Here is a 17932-nt window from a genome sequence, read left to right as displayed (position 1 = left end):
GGTAGGACAGACAGACGGACAGACGGAATATACTGATCGTGTTTTGTATCTCAAAACTTGTTTCCAAACTTTCAAGAGATTATTGTGGATTGCTGACAACCAATAAAAAGGACACAAAAATTTAGTTATGGCGCATGTGAACCTTTACTCCAGATTGGCTTCTTGTATTAAAATGCAAATACCTTCTATCATTTAATATAGCCTGGTCAGCTGTTTTAATACTGTAATCTATCTTTTCAAACTTTTAATTCCATAGTATGTATCTAAAATAATAAAATAATAATTTTATATTTAGAAATGCAATATTATAAATGCGTGCTATAAATGGCCAAGATGAAAATGAACACAACACATATAAAATCATCATGTCGAAGTCAAATAACAAGACCAATTACATGCCTTGACCTGTGTCACTATTCCCCCATCCACCTGCTGCTAACCCCCTCATAGCCAAGAATAATTTCCTATATGGGTCACTAATAAACTGACCAAAAAATGTGTAGCAAACATTTCGAACCGATGATCAGCAATATCAAAATCCTACTAAAAATGCATGTATATGTTGTGTGTGTGTGTGGGGGGGGGGGAGGATTTTGAAATATAAATAAAAACCAACATCTATAAATCATATATCCTGTCCTGATATAATTCCCCTCTATCCAACAATAGATTTTTAACTGAAATATAAAATTTCTATCTTATATTTCAGAATATAGAACTTTCTGTTCTTTGGTGTTGAGTTGCCTCCCTTTAACCTAACAGCATCCCATGTTTTTTTATAACTTTTCAAAATTGTTTTTTATAAACCATATTACTATCAATTCCTAAATAGGATTTCTCCGGTAGCAAAGCACTGAGCTTTATATCTTCATTTAAAAAAGTGTTTAATATGTAGATAGTGGATTAACCGAATTTAAATAATAAGTTCTCCCTTTTAAGCTGCTGAAGCAGTGTATGTTGATATTCACCACTCAGGTATGTTTGTGTATTTTAATATTGAAATACAATAATGTTTGTGGACAGATAATCTAAAGAGTATTTTATAGTTCCATATATCATGTATATCTGTAGAAGCAACCATATTTTATTCACATATATGGTTTATGTCCGTTCAGAACATGAATGTTCTTTGCATGTAAACATTGTCATGTGTGTGCATCAGCTGCATTACATGAGTTGTGGAACCCTATTATTATAAATTTATCACATACATGTTTCCACAAAACCATAAAATAAAACTTCAAATCATATATTCTGTGCACATATCATTGTTACTAATGTAAACATTATACAGGAAATAGCAAAGGGACATAATTTATTAAAAGGGACCTTATATTTTACAAATCATCTTGCATATAATGTAAAAAAAAAATCAAAAGTTTTCCAAATGTTGTGACTTTGATTAAAATTGCTACCTAATAATATTGCAAACAGTATAAATTATGAAAAAAATACCTCTTGTATGCAAAAAAGGTTATTCATAAATACGTATCAGTGTAAAAACCAACAAAATTTCTATTTATTTTATTAAATTCTAGATGGATTCATCAGAAGAGCCAACTTTAAGTCTTCTCCAGTGGTTGGAAAATTTAGACCTGGAGGAGTATCATGATAAACTTCTGAATCTTGGAGTAAAAAAAGTGAAGCATGTAAAAGAATGCAACAGGGACCATCTGACTAAAATAGGAATGTTAGAATTGGAAATTGAAAGATTTCTGAAATGTGCTAGTAGAAAAGAAGAAGATCAAACTACCTTTGCCCATACATCTGCTCAAGAAAAAGTCACACTGAAAATTCATATGCCATCCTCATCTTTTGGTCAGTCAAGATTAGATGTTTCTGAAGACAGTTTAAAGAAAGAATATTTCGATTTATGGTATACAAACCCTCAAAACTTTAAGCAGAGAAGTTCTAATAGTTTCATTCTTAATATGTGCGCCAGTGCACGGTGGCAATTTGCAAGTAAAAGAAAACTTATCGATTGGGCAAGAAAGGAAAGAGACTTTAGATGGAACATAATGCTAGCTTTTGCGAATGAGGAGGAAGTTGCCACAGAATCTTTATATTTCAAAGACCAATGTATAAGATCTCGGATAACAAAACTGAAAAGTGAGTATAAGGATTTTTTGCTATTAACTGAACTGGACTCAGTTAAAGAAACCAAATATGCCAGAGTTCTGCAAAGCTTTGAGGAGGCAAAGGATCTTAAAAATTTATTTGAATTGGCTGAAGAAAAGTTACAGGAAAGATATCAACAAGTGGTGAAGAAGGCTGGAGGCACAGAAGAAGAAGAATTCATAAAAAAAATGAGAAGGGTGGGACAGGAGTTATCAGGAGAGGTAGAGGCTTTTTTTGGAAGAGTGCTGAGGGTGAACGAAAAATATGTGCGTGTTTTAGGGGACAACATAGTGTTAAAGCAAAAAGAGAAGAAGAGAAAGCAAAAACAAAATAAAAGAAAGACTGAGAGTCGAACAAGAGCTGCAAAGAAAATGTGCCTCTCAAAAGGTAGTACTAGTAGTTTGGCAACAGACGAAAAGCAGCCTACTTTGTTGAGAAGTTTCACATTGCAACCACGTATACCATCCCCGGCGCCTTTCTATCCTGCTCCATTAATACCTTGCAGACTGTGGAAGCAACTATAAACTTAGCCTGCCAATTTTGAATATGTTCTATGTTCCAGATTTATTTTGTTTGTTTTTGATTGCTATCCATGCTGTAAATTGAGTTGCGCGAGACATCTAGTCAAGATGAACATCTTTAGTTTAAAATAAATATTTGATTGAAAGTTTGTCATGAATATGTATCATTTATACACCCCTTATAATTGAGGTATGGCTTTTCAATTCAATTTCATTTTATAAACTTGCAAGGACATTTTTCAGTGAATTTTAGTATATAATTCTGTTTAAAGAAAAGGGACTATCTGCAGTGTATCCTTTGGTATGAAGGTACCGTCATCGTTGGTGTAAGAATGATTAAAACCCTTTGGTGATATTTTATCCTCATTGGATTGTTGTATCTTTTACTTAATATTCACCATTTTTTTTAATTAGTCATATATAATTTTGCCTTTGTGTTGCAGAATGCTGAATAGTTTAATATAGTTGAACTTCAAACTTAATACTACATAAACATAGGAAAATGTGGTGTGAGTGCCAATGAGACAACTCTCCATCCAAATAACAATTTATAAAAGTAAATCATTATAGGTCAATGTACGGCCTTCAACACGGAGCCTTGGCCCACACAGAACAACAAGCTAGAAAGGGTCCCAAAATTAATACTAGTGTAAAACCATTCAAACGGGAAAACCAACAGTCTACATGCATGAAACTTCTTCTCAAAATCCCAGGTAGATGACTATTGTGTTGCTGATATTAAAAATCATAAGACATTTTATGCTTATAGTGATACTATATAGGTTTGATGCAACTACATATGCTATATTAAAGTTGATTAAATACTAGAAACAAACCTTGTACTCCTTCGTCACTTCTCAAGTCAGGGTTCTTTCTTCTCTTTCAGTTGGTAAAAATACACGTTGTCCAACTTTTTTTTTCATGTTTTGAATAGTCAACAATTTATTTTTTTTGTCATTTTTTTAGAACAAACTTTTTTTTTTTCTTCAGTGATGTGACAAATTATTTTTTTCAACATTTTCCAGAAACAAACTTTTTTTTCCAAAAAAAACCATAGCCCCCCCCAGAAAATCAAATGGTTGCTGCCTTAGATATTCCTTCACGATCATTTCTCTCGTTAAACCGAATGACACCCGTGAGCTAGCTGATTGTCAGATAGTTTCAAGCTATTTGACAAACTAAATGGACTTTTACACAATTCTCTTGTCGGAAACTTCAGACCGGCATATTAAATCTGAGACTATCGTTTTTAATTCATGATTTCAATTTTGCATTTCAAAATTACTATTCATGGGCCAATACTGCACGAAAACGGACCAGACTTGAAAAAAAAAAAGAATATAGAGATTCAGAATAATGGTTACATGTATATAATCCTTAGTTATCATGATAATTGGAAAAATGATAAGTTAAAAAATTTTTATAGTGTAAAACAAAATGTAACATTTATTTTGTATCATTACATGGCGATGATTATGTTTTGGCTAATAATCGGTAATCTGAATGATGAATCAATGATCCAAAAATCTCGAGCCAAAAATATTTTTTTTGGCTAATAATCGGTAATCTGAACCGGGATGAAATACGTTGAAGTTTCACTTTTCACTATTCATGATTCAAAAATCTCAGAGCCAAAACTATGGTGAAAGTGAAATGTTATCTAACGGAAAAGACCGAATGCACACGAACATCGATATCGATCGTGCAAACTGGGTCATCAACTCGTGATCAAGCCGGTAAACAGGATACACAGGTAAACTGCAGTCGTTTCTTGAGACAGTTTGTCAGGTTCGTATGAAACATGTAGAGTATTTCTTATTTCTTTTGTGACACAATATTCGCGATTTAAACACTTTAGTAGTCTGATCTTTCAGGCGTACTTGTCTTTTAAATGTCCTAAATTATGAACCAGGTCATGATCGTCAATTTTTTTCTATTGAATCATTGTTTTTACTAAGGGACGGTGCAATATTTATCAAGCAGGGGGGACCAATGCAAATCGCAAAACCTGTTTGGAAAAAAGTATTGTCCCATGCTGATGTGATAGGAAAAAAAGTTATGTCCCATGACCTCTATTCATTAAAAAAGTATGTGTCCCATGAATATCATGAATATATTGAGTGAATAAAAACACAATCTGTACCTTAAATAACTTAAAGCAACAATATTTATTGTGATATAAATGTTTTTGACAATCATTTTAACATTTTCGACTAGTCTTGACCTTCAAATTTAGTTTTGACTGGTGTAAATCAGCCCATCTAACTAAATTAAATATTGATCTTACAAAATTCAAGCTTATTAGGTAGTTTGATTTATTGCTGTGAAATGAAAGAATTTAATTTTACAATAGGTAAAAATAAAAATTATTTATATATATAAATTCAGATAGGCATCTTTAATTTTTTTTATAACTTTTTCAAATCAACTTGGATTTTCATCAAACTATGCAGCTATCTTAGATATATATTAAGCTTACTGAATCCCATGTCATTTAGTTTTTTGTTGTATTGCTGTAAAATTTAAGAATTAAAGTAATCTTGGTAAAAAAAAGCTAGGATTTGCAATTAAGATAGGCATCTTTAATTTTTTTAATAACTTTTTCAAATCAACTTGGATTTGCATCAAAATATGCAGCTATCTTAGAGATATATTAAGCTTACTGAATCTTAGGTCATTTTGTTTTTTGTTGTATTGCTGTCAAATTTAAGAATTAGATAAATCTAGGTCAAAAAAGCTAGAATTTGCAGTTCGAACAAAATAGAGATAGTACACTTTACAATTTAATTGTTAAATTTGACAGCAATACAACAAAAAACAAAAATGACCTGGGATTCAGTAAGCTTAATATATATCAAAGATAGCTGCTTTGTTTGATGAAAATCCAAGTTGATTTGAAAAAGTTATTAAAATAATTAAAGTGTATCATCTCTATTTTGTTCGAAATGCAAATTCTAGCTTTTTTTACCTAGATTAATTTAATTCTTGAATTTGACAGCAATACAACAAAAAACAAAATGACCTGGGATTCAGTAAGCTTAATATATATCTAAGATAGCTGCATAGTTTGATGAAAATCCAAGTTGTTTTGAAAAAGTTATTAAAAAAATTAAAGTATACTATCTCTATTTTGTCTGAATTGCAATTTAAATCCTAGCTTTTTTTACCAAGATTACTGTAATTCTTAAATTTTACAGCAATACAACAAAAAACTAAATGACATGGGATTCAGTAAGCTTAATATATATCAAAGATAGCTGCATAGTTTGATGAAAATCCAAGTTGATTTGAAAAAGTTATTAAAATAATTAAAGTGTACTATCTCTATTTTGTTCGAAATGCAAATTCTAGCTTTTTTTACCTAGATTAATTTAATTCTTGAATTTGACAGCAATACAACAAAAATCAAAATGACCTGGGATTCAGTAAGCTTAATATATATCTAAGATAGCTGCACAGTTTGATGAAAATCCAAGTTGATTTGAAAAAGTTATAAAAAAAATTAAAGATGCCTATCTGAATTTATATAATAATTTTTATTTTTACCTATTGTAAAATTAAATTCTTTCATTTCACAGCAATAAATCAAACTACCTAATAAGCTTGAATTTTGTAAGATCAATATTTATTTTAGTTAGATGGGCTGATTTACACCAGTCAAAACTAAAATTGTTTATCATATTCTGTTTCTGTTTGGATGATTCTTGTGTGTATTTTTGGGCTAATTAAAATAAAATGTTTACTACTTAAGCATTTGAAAAAAGTGTATGTCCCATGCATTAAGATAATGAAAAATCATCAGGTCCCACTACTTTGCACGTTGAAAAATGTACATGTCCCCTTACCATTTGCACCGGTCCCCCCTGCTTGATAAATAATGCACCGTCCCTAAACATGCTAAAGGACGAGATATTATTTAAAAGATATTGTCACTTTCTCCTATTTTGAAATTGTAAAGCGTTACAAAGTTGCAAATATTGAAAGATGCCTTCTTAAAAAATGAATTAAATCTCGGGAGTTTTTTTGTGATCATTCTTTAAAAAAGGGGGGGGGGCGAAAAAGGAGTGGTATACATATCGGTATCACTATATATATATATATATATAATGCAACTGATACATTTTGTTGATCTTACATTTTTTTAAGTTAATTTACTCTAATTCTGTATGATTTGTGTATTGAGATTAATACCTTTTAAATAATGACACTCCATGTCAATGCCCCCCCCCCCCAAAAAAAAATGGGTTTAAACTTCTACAGAAAAGAGAATGATATTCATTTATATATGGGCCAATATCAACATTGGCTGTTTATTAAAGAAATGAATAAAAACATTAAAATGGGAAAATGGGTATATAGAATAGAATGCTATGGGCAAAATTTATAAAAAATAGAGAAAAAAAAGACTTAAAAACCCAATGAATACATATGAGTTGAAGAACACCTCCCTCTCCTAAAAAAAAATCCAGACCATTATGATGATCATAATATTTTATAAACCATTTATCATGTTTATAAATGGAACTGCTTTTTTTCTTTAAAAGAAGCATGTTAATAAAATGAATGTGAAACTGAGGTGAAAAGAGGTTTGGAGGGGCAAAGTTGGCAATTGACCCCTAACAAAATCTCCAAAACTTTTTAAAAACACTTTTTGGTATGAAAAAAAATAAAGTGGAAACTGACTTTACTTCCTTGCTCCATCCAGTTGTATCCTTCAATACTTTTACTAGGATATAAAAGTTTTTCTATATATAATAATCTGGACATATATCTTACTGCAAATAATTCCTGATGCATACATGTACCTCTTTACATTTCAGATACACTCTTAACTATTAAAGATGCCAACATTAGTTTACTTTCAAGTTAGAGGTAGGTATATATATTTAGCTATGGTTTCATTTTTTCTTATTTAGGTTATTAAAATAACAAACATCAAACAAGGTAAAATTGATGATAAACATGAGAGTTCTCTGGTAAAACTGATAATAAAAATGGTAGTTCTCTGGTAAAATTGATTCAGATAATTTTGTCTCCAATATCAAGCTTTTACTATTTTGTTTATAGGCAGAGCTGAGGCAATGCGCACATTATTGGCAGACCAAAACATAACATATGAAGAAGTAAATGCAGGTCCTGACTGGGTAGAAAAGTGGAAACCAAAGATGGTAAGCATGCACAAAAAATTACACTTAGACAATGGGACATTTTAAAATCTTTTTTTGTACATGCTGTATAAACAAATATAAAGAAAAGCAATTTTTTAAAAACAAATTTTCTTGAATTATAAAACTCTACACATTAAACTGAGCAATGAGCAACCTTAACCCCACCGAGGAACTAGGGATGATTGTGCTTGAATCAAATCTTTAGCTTTCTGTCCAAGTATTTGCTATTAGAATAGGTTATATACTATTTCTTTATTTGTGTATTGATGGGCATACAATCATGACAATCTACATATGTTTAGCAAAGATCTTAATTAAGACCAATTTCCATATTGTAGCTTAAATAATTTGGTAAACTCATCAAACATGTCAAAGATACTAGGCTTGAATTATTATTATGTACACCAGACACATGTTTGGTCTACAAAAGACTCATATTCTTGCTAAGGGAGTTCGCTTCTTAGTTTCATAGTAATTAACTTTTCAAAGCACTAGTTTATATTGATAGGGAATTGATAAAGGAATCCAAAGAGCAAAAAAAAAATATAGGTCACCGTGCTTGTTTTCGAGATATGAGCCATTGAAATTTTGGCGGGAAAAAATTCTCTCTTGACTTTTCATAGCTTTATCATTGACAAGTTGAAGTTCTCAAAAACTGTTAAAAAGTAATTAAAATTTTATAAGACTTTTACAGATGGCTTATCATTATACATGTAAAAGATTTTCAAAAAGAAAAATGGGGGTCACCGGGCAAATTTTTTCAAGGCATTCAAATGGATAAAACCAGAGGATTCCGAAAATCTGACAAAAAATCCAAAACATGACAAGCCAGCTTCCTTAAAACAATATTTGGATAAAAAAAACCTTGTAAACATTAAAGCTTGCACACTCTGTATTTTGTTGCATGATATTTATATCTCTATGCCATGATTGGTCTTTATACTTACTATTTACAGCTCCAGTTTAAAGAAAAGAAAATTTAAGTTTTAAATTATACAATCTGCAAATAACAGCCCATTTAATGAGGGGCGTTATCTGCACGGAAGAACGCCAAATAAAATTGCTATTTCACAATGAATGAACAATCAAAAATTTCTTGCACGTTGACCTTTTTACCAACCTCACAAAAATTGGTGAATAAGAAAACTTTTTCACAGCTGCACGTGAAATAAAAATGGCAAAACATGTCATGCATGTTGCATGAAAATAACCCTTTACCACCCTCTTTAATATGGTACCAAGATTTATAGGGTTGGTGGATCAAACCAATTAAACAGGATTGAGTTTTGTCAAATAACTCTCAAATTCATAGTAATACAATTTTAAAATCATTTAGTAATTTATGCTGTAAATCTATTTCAGCAATTTGGCCAGTGTCCATGTTACACAGACGATGATGGTTTCCAGCTTGTGCAGTCCAATGCAATACTGGCCTATCTTGGCAGAAAATATGGTAAAATTATTTCTACATGTTTGAATGCCTGCAAAAGATAGAGGTGCAGGGTATTTTATTTTTATGCCCTACCTCACAGATAGTATATATTCATCTTATTAAAGTGTATTGGAAGGGCATCATGTTTTTCTGTACCACCTTTAATAACATGTTGAGTGTTGTAAAGGAGTTTATTATAATCTGGTCTGCATCAATCTGTCAATTTGTTTTTCATGTATCAGGTTCAAGTTTTTGGTTCAGGTAGGTAACTATGAAATTAGGTCAGTCATCTTGTAACTAAACATGCAAAATACACATATATATATCTTTAATTTGAACTTTTCATAATTGTAATCAGGATTCTAATAATAAATAAAATTGAGAATGGAAATGGGGAATGTGTCAAAGAGACAACAACCCGACCATAGAAAAAACAACAGCAGAAGGTCACCAACAGGTCTTCAATGTAGCGAGAAATATCTGCACCCAGAGGCGTCCTTCAGCTGGCCCCTAAACAAGTATATACTAGTTCAGTGATAATGAACGCCATACTAATTTCCAAATTGTACACAAGAAACAATCTTACTTATGTGAAGTTGTTCAGAGTGAAACAGAGTCTTTGCTGGTGATTTAAAGTGTAAAAATTCTGATTTATGACCCTGTGAAAAATGTCAACTGAGCAACCGTTTAAGTACTTTTTTTTAAATTGAAATACCAATCATAATATATATTTGTCTTCTTCAGATCTTTATGGAGCAGACATTAAACAGGCATCAATATTAGACATGATGAATTCTGCTGTAGAAGATATCAGAGGAGCTTATGTTAGAATGATTTATCAAAACTATGTAAGTAAACCCTATCAATTAAAGGAGATGTGTGTACATGTACATTTTGACACTACCAAAATGGGAAAGCACATGAAAAATATAACACTTGTTAAATATTAATATTGGTTAAAAGAAAAAAAGATTTATAAAAACAAAACCAATATCCTAGATTATCTTGTTTTAAAATAACCTTGTCAAACAGGACATGGAAAGCAGTTTTAACCTGAAGTGATGAAGTTGAATGCAAAATAGCAATTTGAAAACAGACCACAAAATTCATCAAGGAACAATCAGACATTTGTTCAGAGAAATTCTAATAATTCACTAAATCAGTAAATGAAAATCAGATTGACCAAAAAACTATTGATTCATTGTAGATGTGCTGTGTTAGAGTGAAGTATATTATTTTTGTGTAATATATATGTTCCAGACCATACGAGTATTTGGACAGTACGCGTACGGTCCAGACCGTATGCGTATACTTGTACGGTCCGACCATACGCGTACGGTATTCTCATACGGTTTAGTACGAGCTGGACCATACCGGTATTTAGACTGTATGGGTTTATTTTAGACAAACATTTATCAAAAAACTTTAATTGAGTTTTACAAATTAACATTAATTTATTACAATAAGATAAATAAAGTGAATAAGTGAACATTAAATTGAATTGAATAGTTCTGAAATTAATTGTCTATCGAAATCCTGTTTTGGCACTCTCGGCCCGGGTGACATTTGCTGCCACAAGGAACGTCTGATTTCTTACATTTGCATGTCTTGTTCATGCATGTTCCTTTACATTTGCTTGCAAGTCAAGGAACTCATCAGTCTCTTGCGAACCTACACAAATACCATCATTAGCTTTTTGACCAAATACAGCTTCAAAAGGCGTCATTTTAATACTAGAACATGACACTGTGTGGTCAGTGAATACTGCTCTGCTCGTTTTGATGCCAACAGTTTATGAAGTGAGTCAGGAACCTGTTCCACTAAACCCTGTGTTCTTGGATGCCTAGGTCTTCCTGTTATTATCTTAACATCTCTGTCGCCGGGCCAAAGTTTTAAAGTTTCTCTTATTACTGCGTTGCAAAACTCTCTCCCGTTGTCATGCTGTAGAATAGACGGAAGACCAACAACAGAAAACACATGCACTGATAAATTGTGTGCTACTTCATCTGCAGACTTATTCATCTGAGGCCAGAAGAAATTAAATTTTGTATAATGGTCAATGTAGTGACCGATTCCAACAGTATTGCCCGTCTGGGTCAGCACGCTTGTCAACTAAGTCTAACTGCCCCCTATTCTAAAAACTTTTCTTCCCACATTTTGTTTACTTCTAAATAATCTAATAACTTCAATTCAGTGAGCAATATTCAATTTTGTGTACATGTATTTCTGACATGCTAAATACATGAGATTAACAGATTAAATAAACGCGACTTTTTTGAATAATTAAAATATTATGTTTTTATTCCAATTACTATTTAAGATTTTATATTAATTCGAGATTTCAGTTATGTTGACCTGTAATATACATTCGTATCCAGAGGCGGATTTAGGCCCCCCTTTTTGGGAAAAAATTTGGTTGCTTATATAGGGAATCATTGAAGCGTGACTGGAGCGGCCCCCTCTTAGGTCAGTCAGTTGGCCCCCGCTTATGAAAATTTCTGGATCCGCCACTGGTATCTAATGAACTTGATTTACTTCTTAAAATCAGTCCGACCGTATGCGTATTTTAAAAAAGTACGCATACGGTCCAGACTGTACGCGTACGGTCCAAATACTCATACAGTCTGGAACATATATAAATGTATATTGTAGGAAGCAGGAAAAGAGCCATTCATTAAAGAACTACCTGAAAAATTACAACCATTTGAGGTATGTGCTTTTTTATACAGGTAATTTACACCCAAGATGATTCAGTTAAAACCCCTTTCACAGCTGATGACAGGTGAGTTACTGTAAAACAGTGAATTTCAGGTGATATGTTACATATATATAAAAAAATACATGAAGATATTTGATAGAGATAGAAAGTCTCAAAGATTTAACGTGAAAATTCACCACTAAAAGAGGGTTTTAACAGAATCACCATGCGAGAACTGAAACTAACAAATTGCTTAAAAATAATGAGATCTCTGCATTTCTGCATTTACCTTACATGTGAGTTGAGTTTTACCAGTTTTTTATTTGGGTAAGATTTATTTTACATTAATTGAGGATTTAAGAGATTTTTAAATATTTTTTTTGTCATTAAGCCTGTTTATATATTAGTGAGCCATTTACTGACCTTTAAATAACTACATTTTATAAAAAAAAATTGTTGGGTAATCAGTCAATCCATGTACATATTTTTTATCATGAAATATTTGTCACTGGAGATTAAGTAATCAATCACTCAATCAGTAAATCAACTATACTGACTTATTTCATGAAATATATTTTAATTTGATATACATGAACTGTGATGTACCCTGTCTGCACCATAGGTGATGGATGGCAATACAAACTTGTTGATCTTTTATTCATTAATTATTAACTATTTTAATTTCTTTTCAGAATCTCCTGAAACCAACCAAGGGTTACATTCTTGGAGAAAAGGTATGTATAAATACACTCTCATTAAGAACGTTTTCAGAGTCTGTTTAAGTTTACATGTATGTGTTTAAGAAGATTACCATAGCAGAGCATACAACTTCAAGTCATTTATCTTCTGTGAACAGGCAGTTGGAAAAGAAAAACAATTGCCTCTTAAACATGTTAAATTATGTAGACTAAATAGTTAATAAAATAACAAAACTAAATTTCTGCACACTTAATTCATTTCATGAGAATCACTTTTCAGGTGGGTAAGTGGTCTGAGTAGTCAAACTAATGTTACATCGGCACAGTTCAAATCCTGCATGTGGCAGTTGCACTCAACGTCAATCTTAATCGACTAGGATGTTAGTTTTCCTACAGAAGGTCATGGTTCTCTCCAGGCAATCTTGCATGAAAGTGCTGTTGAACACCAATCAATCAATCCTAAAATAAAGATAACATCGTCTTGTGCAGGAGCTCTCTAGAATTACTTTAATTTTCATGGTTATAACTCAGTCGAACTTAAATATTTGAAATCCAGTGTCAGATGCATACATATGTCATGTATGTAGAAATATGTAGAAATGAAAGGGACATTAAAAGAACAGCCAACTTCATCTGCATTGCCTTATTATATAAGAACAAACATTTGTGTTATTTAGTAATAATTGTAATCAGTGGGGGATCCAAAAATTTTCACAAGTGGGGGCCCACTGACTGCCTAAGAGGGGGTCCGCTCCTGTCACGCATCAGTGATTCCCTATATAAGCAACCAAATTTTTACCCTGCCCCCCCCCCCCCCCCCCTAAATCCGCCTCTGGTAATGCTTGGATTTATACTAATAAGATATCTTATCTTTCTATAATTGAATGATTCTTATATGACAGATGTTGATACTTTTCTTACTTTAAGATCTCCTGGGTAGACTACAATTTATTTGAGCTATTGGACATACTTATCATTCTCTCACCTGGATGTCTAGATGCTTTCCCAGCTGTCAAAGCTTTCTACGAACGAGTGTTGGCTAGACCAGGAGTCCAGAAAAGAAGACAAACTGACCATTTCAAGAATATGCCTGTAAATGGCAATGGAAAACAATAAATCCCTATAGAGGGAGTTGTGACCATTCCACTTGTTTGGGGACACAGGCGTTGTAGCTTTGTAAATGGCAGACTTTCTTGTACGCTTTGTAGGTGGCCAGAACAATTAACTATTATAATGATTGATGAATATTGCAATCATGTGGAGGAGAAATTAAGAAATGATTAATTTTCTGTGTGTTCTTGACCTTTTTCTTAATTTTGTAAGTTTTTGAAGCTTGATTTTCATGCCTTCATAATATTCAACAAAAAAAATCATATTTAATATATTTTTACCAGAGGATGTTTATTGTACATGCAGTCATGGGGTAATATTCAGAATATCTATATAACCATTGGAGACTTCTATGTAATTAACTAGGAAAATTTACTGTAATACACTCAACAAACAGAGCAAAGAGATCTAATTTAAATGTATTTATAGTGAGATGTACAGTATTGTTGAGAATTAAAGTTATGCATGAGATATCTGGATTTACTTTTTTTTTTAAACAAACTGTGTTTATATTTTTGAAATTAAAGATTATCGTTATAATCTCTAATAAATATTTGGTGTGAACTTTAAAACTATGAGAAAACTGTTTTACCTTTGCTTTATATAGTCATGGTCATAGATGATGACAGTTTGGTGTTTAGTTAAAATAAGAAGATGTGGCATGAGTGCCAATTAGACAACTCTCCATTCAAGTCACAATGTGTAAAAAGTAAACAATCATATGTCAAAGTATAGACTAGTCTTCAACACAGAGTCTTGGCTCCCACCGAACAGTGGACAGTTGCAAATATTACATGCATCAGGACAATGAATATGAACCCTGCTTTGTAATAGACCAACACTCATAGCCAGATTTTTAATAAAAGAGTTCAAAAGATAAAATTCAGCAGGAAGTCATGTCCCCTTAGCCAGACATTAGACTGGTATCTGACTGTTTTTTGACAAGTTTGGCAATATTGTTACCATAATACAGACATAGATATAAGAAGATGTGGTATGAGTGCCTATGAGACAACTTTGGATCCAAGTCACAATTTGTAAAACTGTAAAATGGCAACATATGGTTGGAAGTGCTCTGTCTAATTATTTATCAAAGGTACCAGGATTATAATTTAATAAGCCAGACGCGCGTTTCGTCTACATAAGACTCATCAGTGACGCTCAGATCAAAATAGTTGTAAAGCCAAACAAGTACAAAGTTGAAGAGCATTGAGGACCCAAAATTCCAAAAATTTGTGCCAAATACGGCTAAGGTAATCTATTCCTGGGATAAAAAAATCCTTAGTTTTTCGAAAAATTCAAAGTTTTGTAACAGGAAAGGAGTTGGTTCAGTAAGACCCCTTTTTGGCCCAAAAATATAACAGTTTTACAAAATTGTGAAAATGTAATCTTTAAGCTATATTTTGGAAAGTAAAATGCCTCTGCTACATAAATATGAGCTGTTTTTGACAATACAATGCACACATATGGCTTACTAGCATCATTAAGTCATGCTAAATTACTGAAATCTTCAAAATTTAAGCATTTTGGTTAACTTTTAGACGGTTTCCGTCTAAAATGAAAGTGGCCGCATTCGTGTTCATTCATGATATTGAAATGTAACCTGTATTTGATGATAATACAAAACATATATAAAGGTTGAGGATGAACACGGGTGCGGCCACTTTCATTTTTGACAAAAACTATCTGAAAAGTGACGTTTTTTGGCATATTTGATAGATTTTTCATATTTAAGCTTGAACCAGAGCGTTTTTAATGACTAAATCAGTTAAAATCTTTCACATAAACTAAACGAATCAATTGAAATAGACACTTAAGTGTTTAAAAAGTATCCAAAAACTTTGATAGATGAACCTGAAAACCGGCCCTTACCGGACCTACTCCTTTATAAAAATGACCACATAATTGATATTCATGTCAACACCGAAGTGCTGACTACTGGGCTGGTGAAACCCTCGGGGACGAAACGTGACTTTAGCCGCCGCAGAAATGTAATATGAGAATGTCATGCTCAGTGAAAACAGTCCCTGAGCAAAAGATACCAAGCAAAATCTGGGTGTCAAATTCTTGTGCTCTGGAAGGGTAAGCAAGTTCTGGAATATAGTATCAACTAAGAGATGTGTATCCTATATGCAGGTTCCGGTAATATTTTCTTTGATAACTGATCACATAGATGTAATAAATAAATTTGAAAAATGTTTCTTGGAGCACTTGCATTGGTTGACTTAGCACTATAAAATTGCGTGTATGATACATCTCTAACTTTCCCAATAATATTTTTCAAGTACTAGACTAAGTATTCTCAAAACCATGACTCTGGAAATCATCCCCCCAAAAAAAATATAAATAAAAAATAAAATAAAAATAATAATAATGAGTGCATATAAACTAAAAGGGCAGGCAGATGAACAGACGATGGTAATAATGTGGCTACAAAAAAACACCACCAAAAAAACAAACTACCTTTAAGGATAAGCATCCTAGTTGTATATTCTTTCAAACATTTCTGAGTTCCAATAGAAAAAGAACACCTCAAATGATGTAATTTTTGAAAAAAATCTGAACAACAGATCTTCTTCGAAAGTTTAACAAATCGTTGTAAGATTTCGTATATAAGACAATTGTCAGCAATTTTCATACTTTAAGTTTTACGATTTCTAGATCTTTAAGCATTTATTAATATGAAAAAAAATGTGCCACATTTTTAATACATGTAGTTACGAAACCCGCTATCGAAATGATATCTAAATCTAATATGATCAAATTAAATTATGAACATGCATGAAATAATTGTCACTGAAAGTAACAATTAATCAATCAGCATTTTGATGAAAATCTTAAAAGTTTTGCTTTAATATTTTTAGGGTTGTAAAAGCGTCGAGCTTGCGCACATTTTTAGATACAAAATGTACTTCGGTAAACGCTTTTACGCCCTCAATGAATTTACAAAAGTCATTCAATTCTTAAATAAAACCAATACCCCCCTCCCTTATTGTTTTTAATAAAATATCAATGTTAATATTTTAGAAAAAATTTTGCATCACTCTCGCGAAATTCTTACTAAGCATGCTCCAAAAATATAAAAGACGTCCATTGTTATTACATGTATAAAGGTGAGTTTCAGTATTTTCAACCAATCATACATTGAAATATTTAGTGTAGGTCATGAATTTGTCCCTCTGCTTATTTTTCTTTATTTCCATTGGTACAGTTTAATATAGGACATGATGCAAGTGCCTGTCCCCAAGTCAGAAATCTCGGCTATGGTAGTTATTGAGTAATATCGATGGCAGTTCTTTGATTTTTGAGTATTTGTATTGTTCGGTCGCTGTCTAGTTGATGTTCATTATAAATCACACTTTTAAGGGTGACCATTACCCATGATTGCTTGTACTGTTGTATTTTATAACTACTACTAAAGACAATTTGACAGAATTGCATCCAGTCATGTGGAGAACCTGAGCAGGGTCTTCAAGCTGTTTCCTGAAATTCAGCTAAAAATTGTAATGTTACTAAGGCGCAGAAAGGAGACGACAATGCAAACTTTACATGTAAATTTTAGAATGGAAATGGGGAATGTGCCAAAGAGACAACAACCCGACCATAGAACAGACAACAGCAGAAGGTCACCAATAGGTCTTCAATGCAGCGAGAAATTCCCACACCCGGAGGCGTACTTCAGCTGGCTCCTAAATAAATATAAATAATGGTTCAGTGATAATGAACGCCATACTAAACTCCGATCTGCATCTTTATTAAGTCTATGGCTCTAAATCGGCCGTAGTTAAAAATAATAAGTTCTGCAGTAGTCTAGCGTAAACTAATCAACAGAACATAATGTGATTGACATGAACATGAATATATAATTTAATTTTGAACGTAACGCGTCTTCTGATTGGCTGCCGTTATTTTGTTATCAGCCCATAGACATAATTTAGTCATGTGACCGTGACGTCATCAACGTTTTTTCATGGTTTTCTATGGTTTAAAATGGAATTTAGAATTAAATTATAAGAAATGACTGTAATATTTTTTCTGTCTATTCCGGCGAAATAACATTAAAAAATGTGGTGCACACTGTTAAATAACCCGCTACGCACGTTATTCAGTTTTTTTTTATGTTATTTCTTCATAGACAGAAAAAATATTACAATCATTCCTGAAAAAAAAAGTTAACTCGATGGCGC

At 32.2% G+C, this 17932-nt stretch overlaps 1 protein-coding gene across 2 annotated transcripts; it reads left to right on the top strand.

Moving 5' to 3' along the window:
• Positions 1-4318: 4318 nt before the first annotated feature.
• Positions 4319-14216, top strand: LOC143047305 (glutathione S-transferase P-like). 2 transcript variants are annotated; one of them, XM_076220343.1, is made up of 8 exons: positions 4319-4427; positions 7460-7511; positions 7707-7807; positions 9170-9260; positions 9984-10087; positions 11892-11948; positions 12630-12671; positions 13563-14216. In XM_076220343.1, the coding sequence occupies exons 2-8, from the start codon at positions 7481-7483 to the stop codon at positions 13749-13751; spliced, it is 615 nt and encodes a 204-aa protein (XP_076076458.1). In that variant the 5' UTR covers positions 4319-4427; positions 7460-7480; the 3' UTR covers positions 13752-14216. The 2 variants fall into 2 exon arrangements, with proteins under 2 accessions (XP_076076458.1, XP_076076459.1); XM_076220344.1 differs by having other exon boundaries at positions 4339-4392.
• Positions 14217-17932: the final 3716 nt, after the last annotated feature.

The sequence above is a fragment of the Mytilus galloprovincialis genome, chromosome 10, assembly GCF_965363235.1.
Source record: "Mytilus galloprovincialis chromosome 10, xbMytGall1.hap1.1, whole genome shotgun sequence".
NCBI lineage: Eukaryota > Metazoa > Mollusca > Bivalvia > Mytilida > Mytilidae > Mytilus > Mytilus galloprovincialis.
This window is presented reverse-complemented; position numbering and strand designations above follow the sequence as displayed.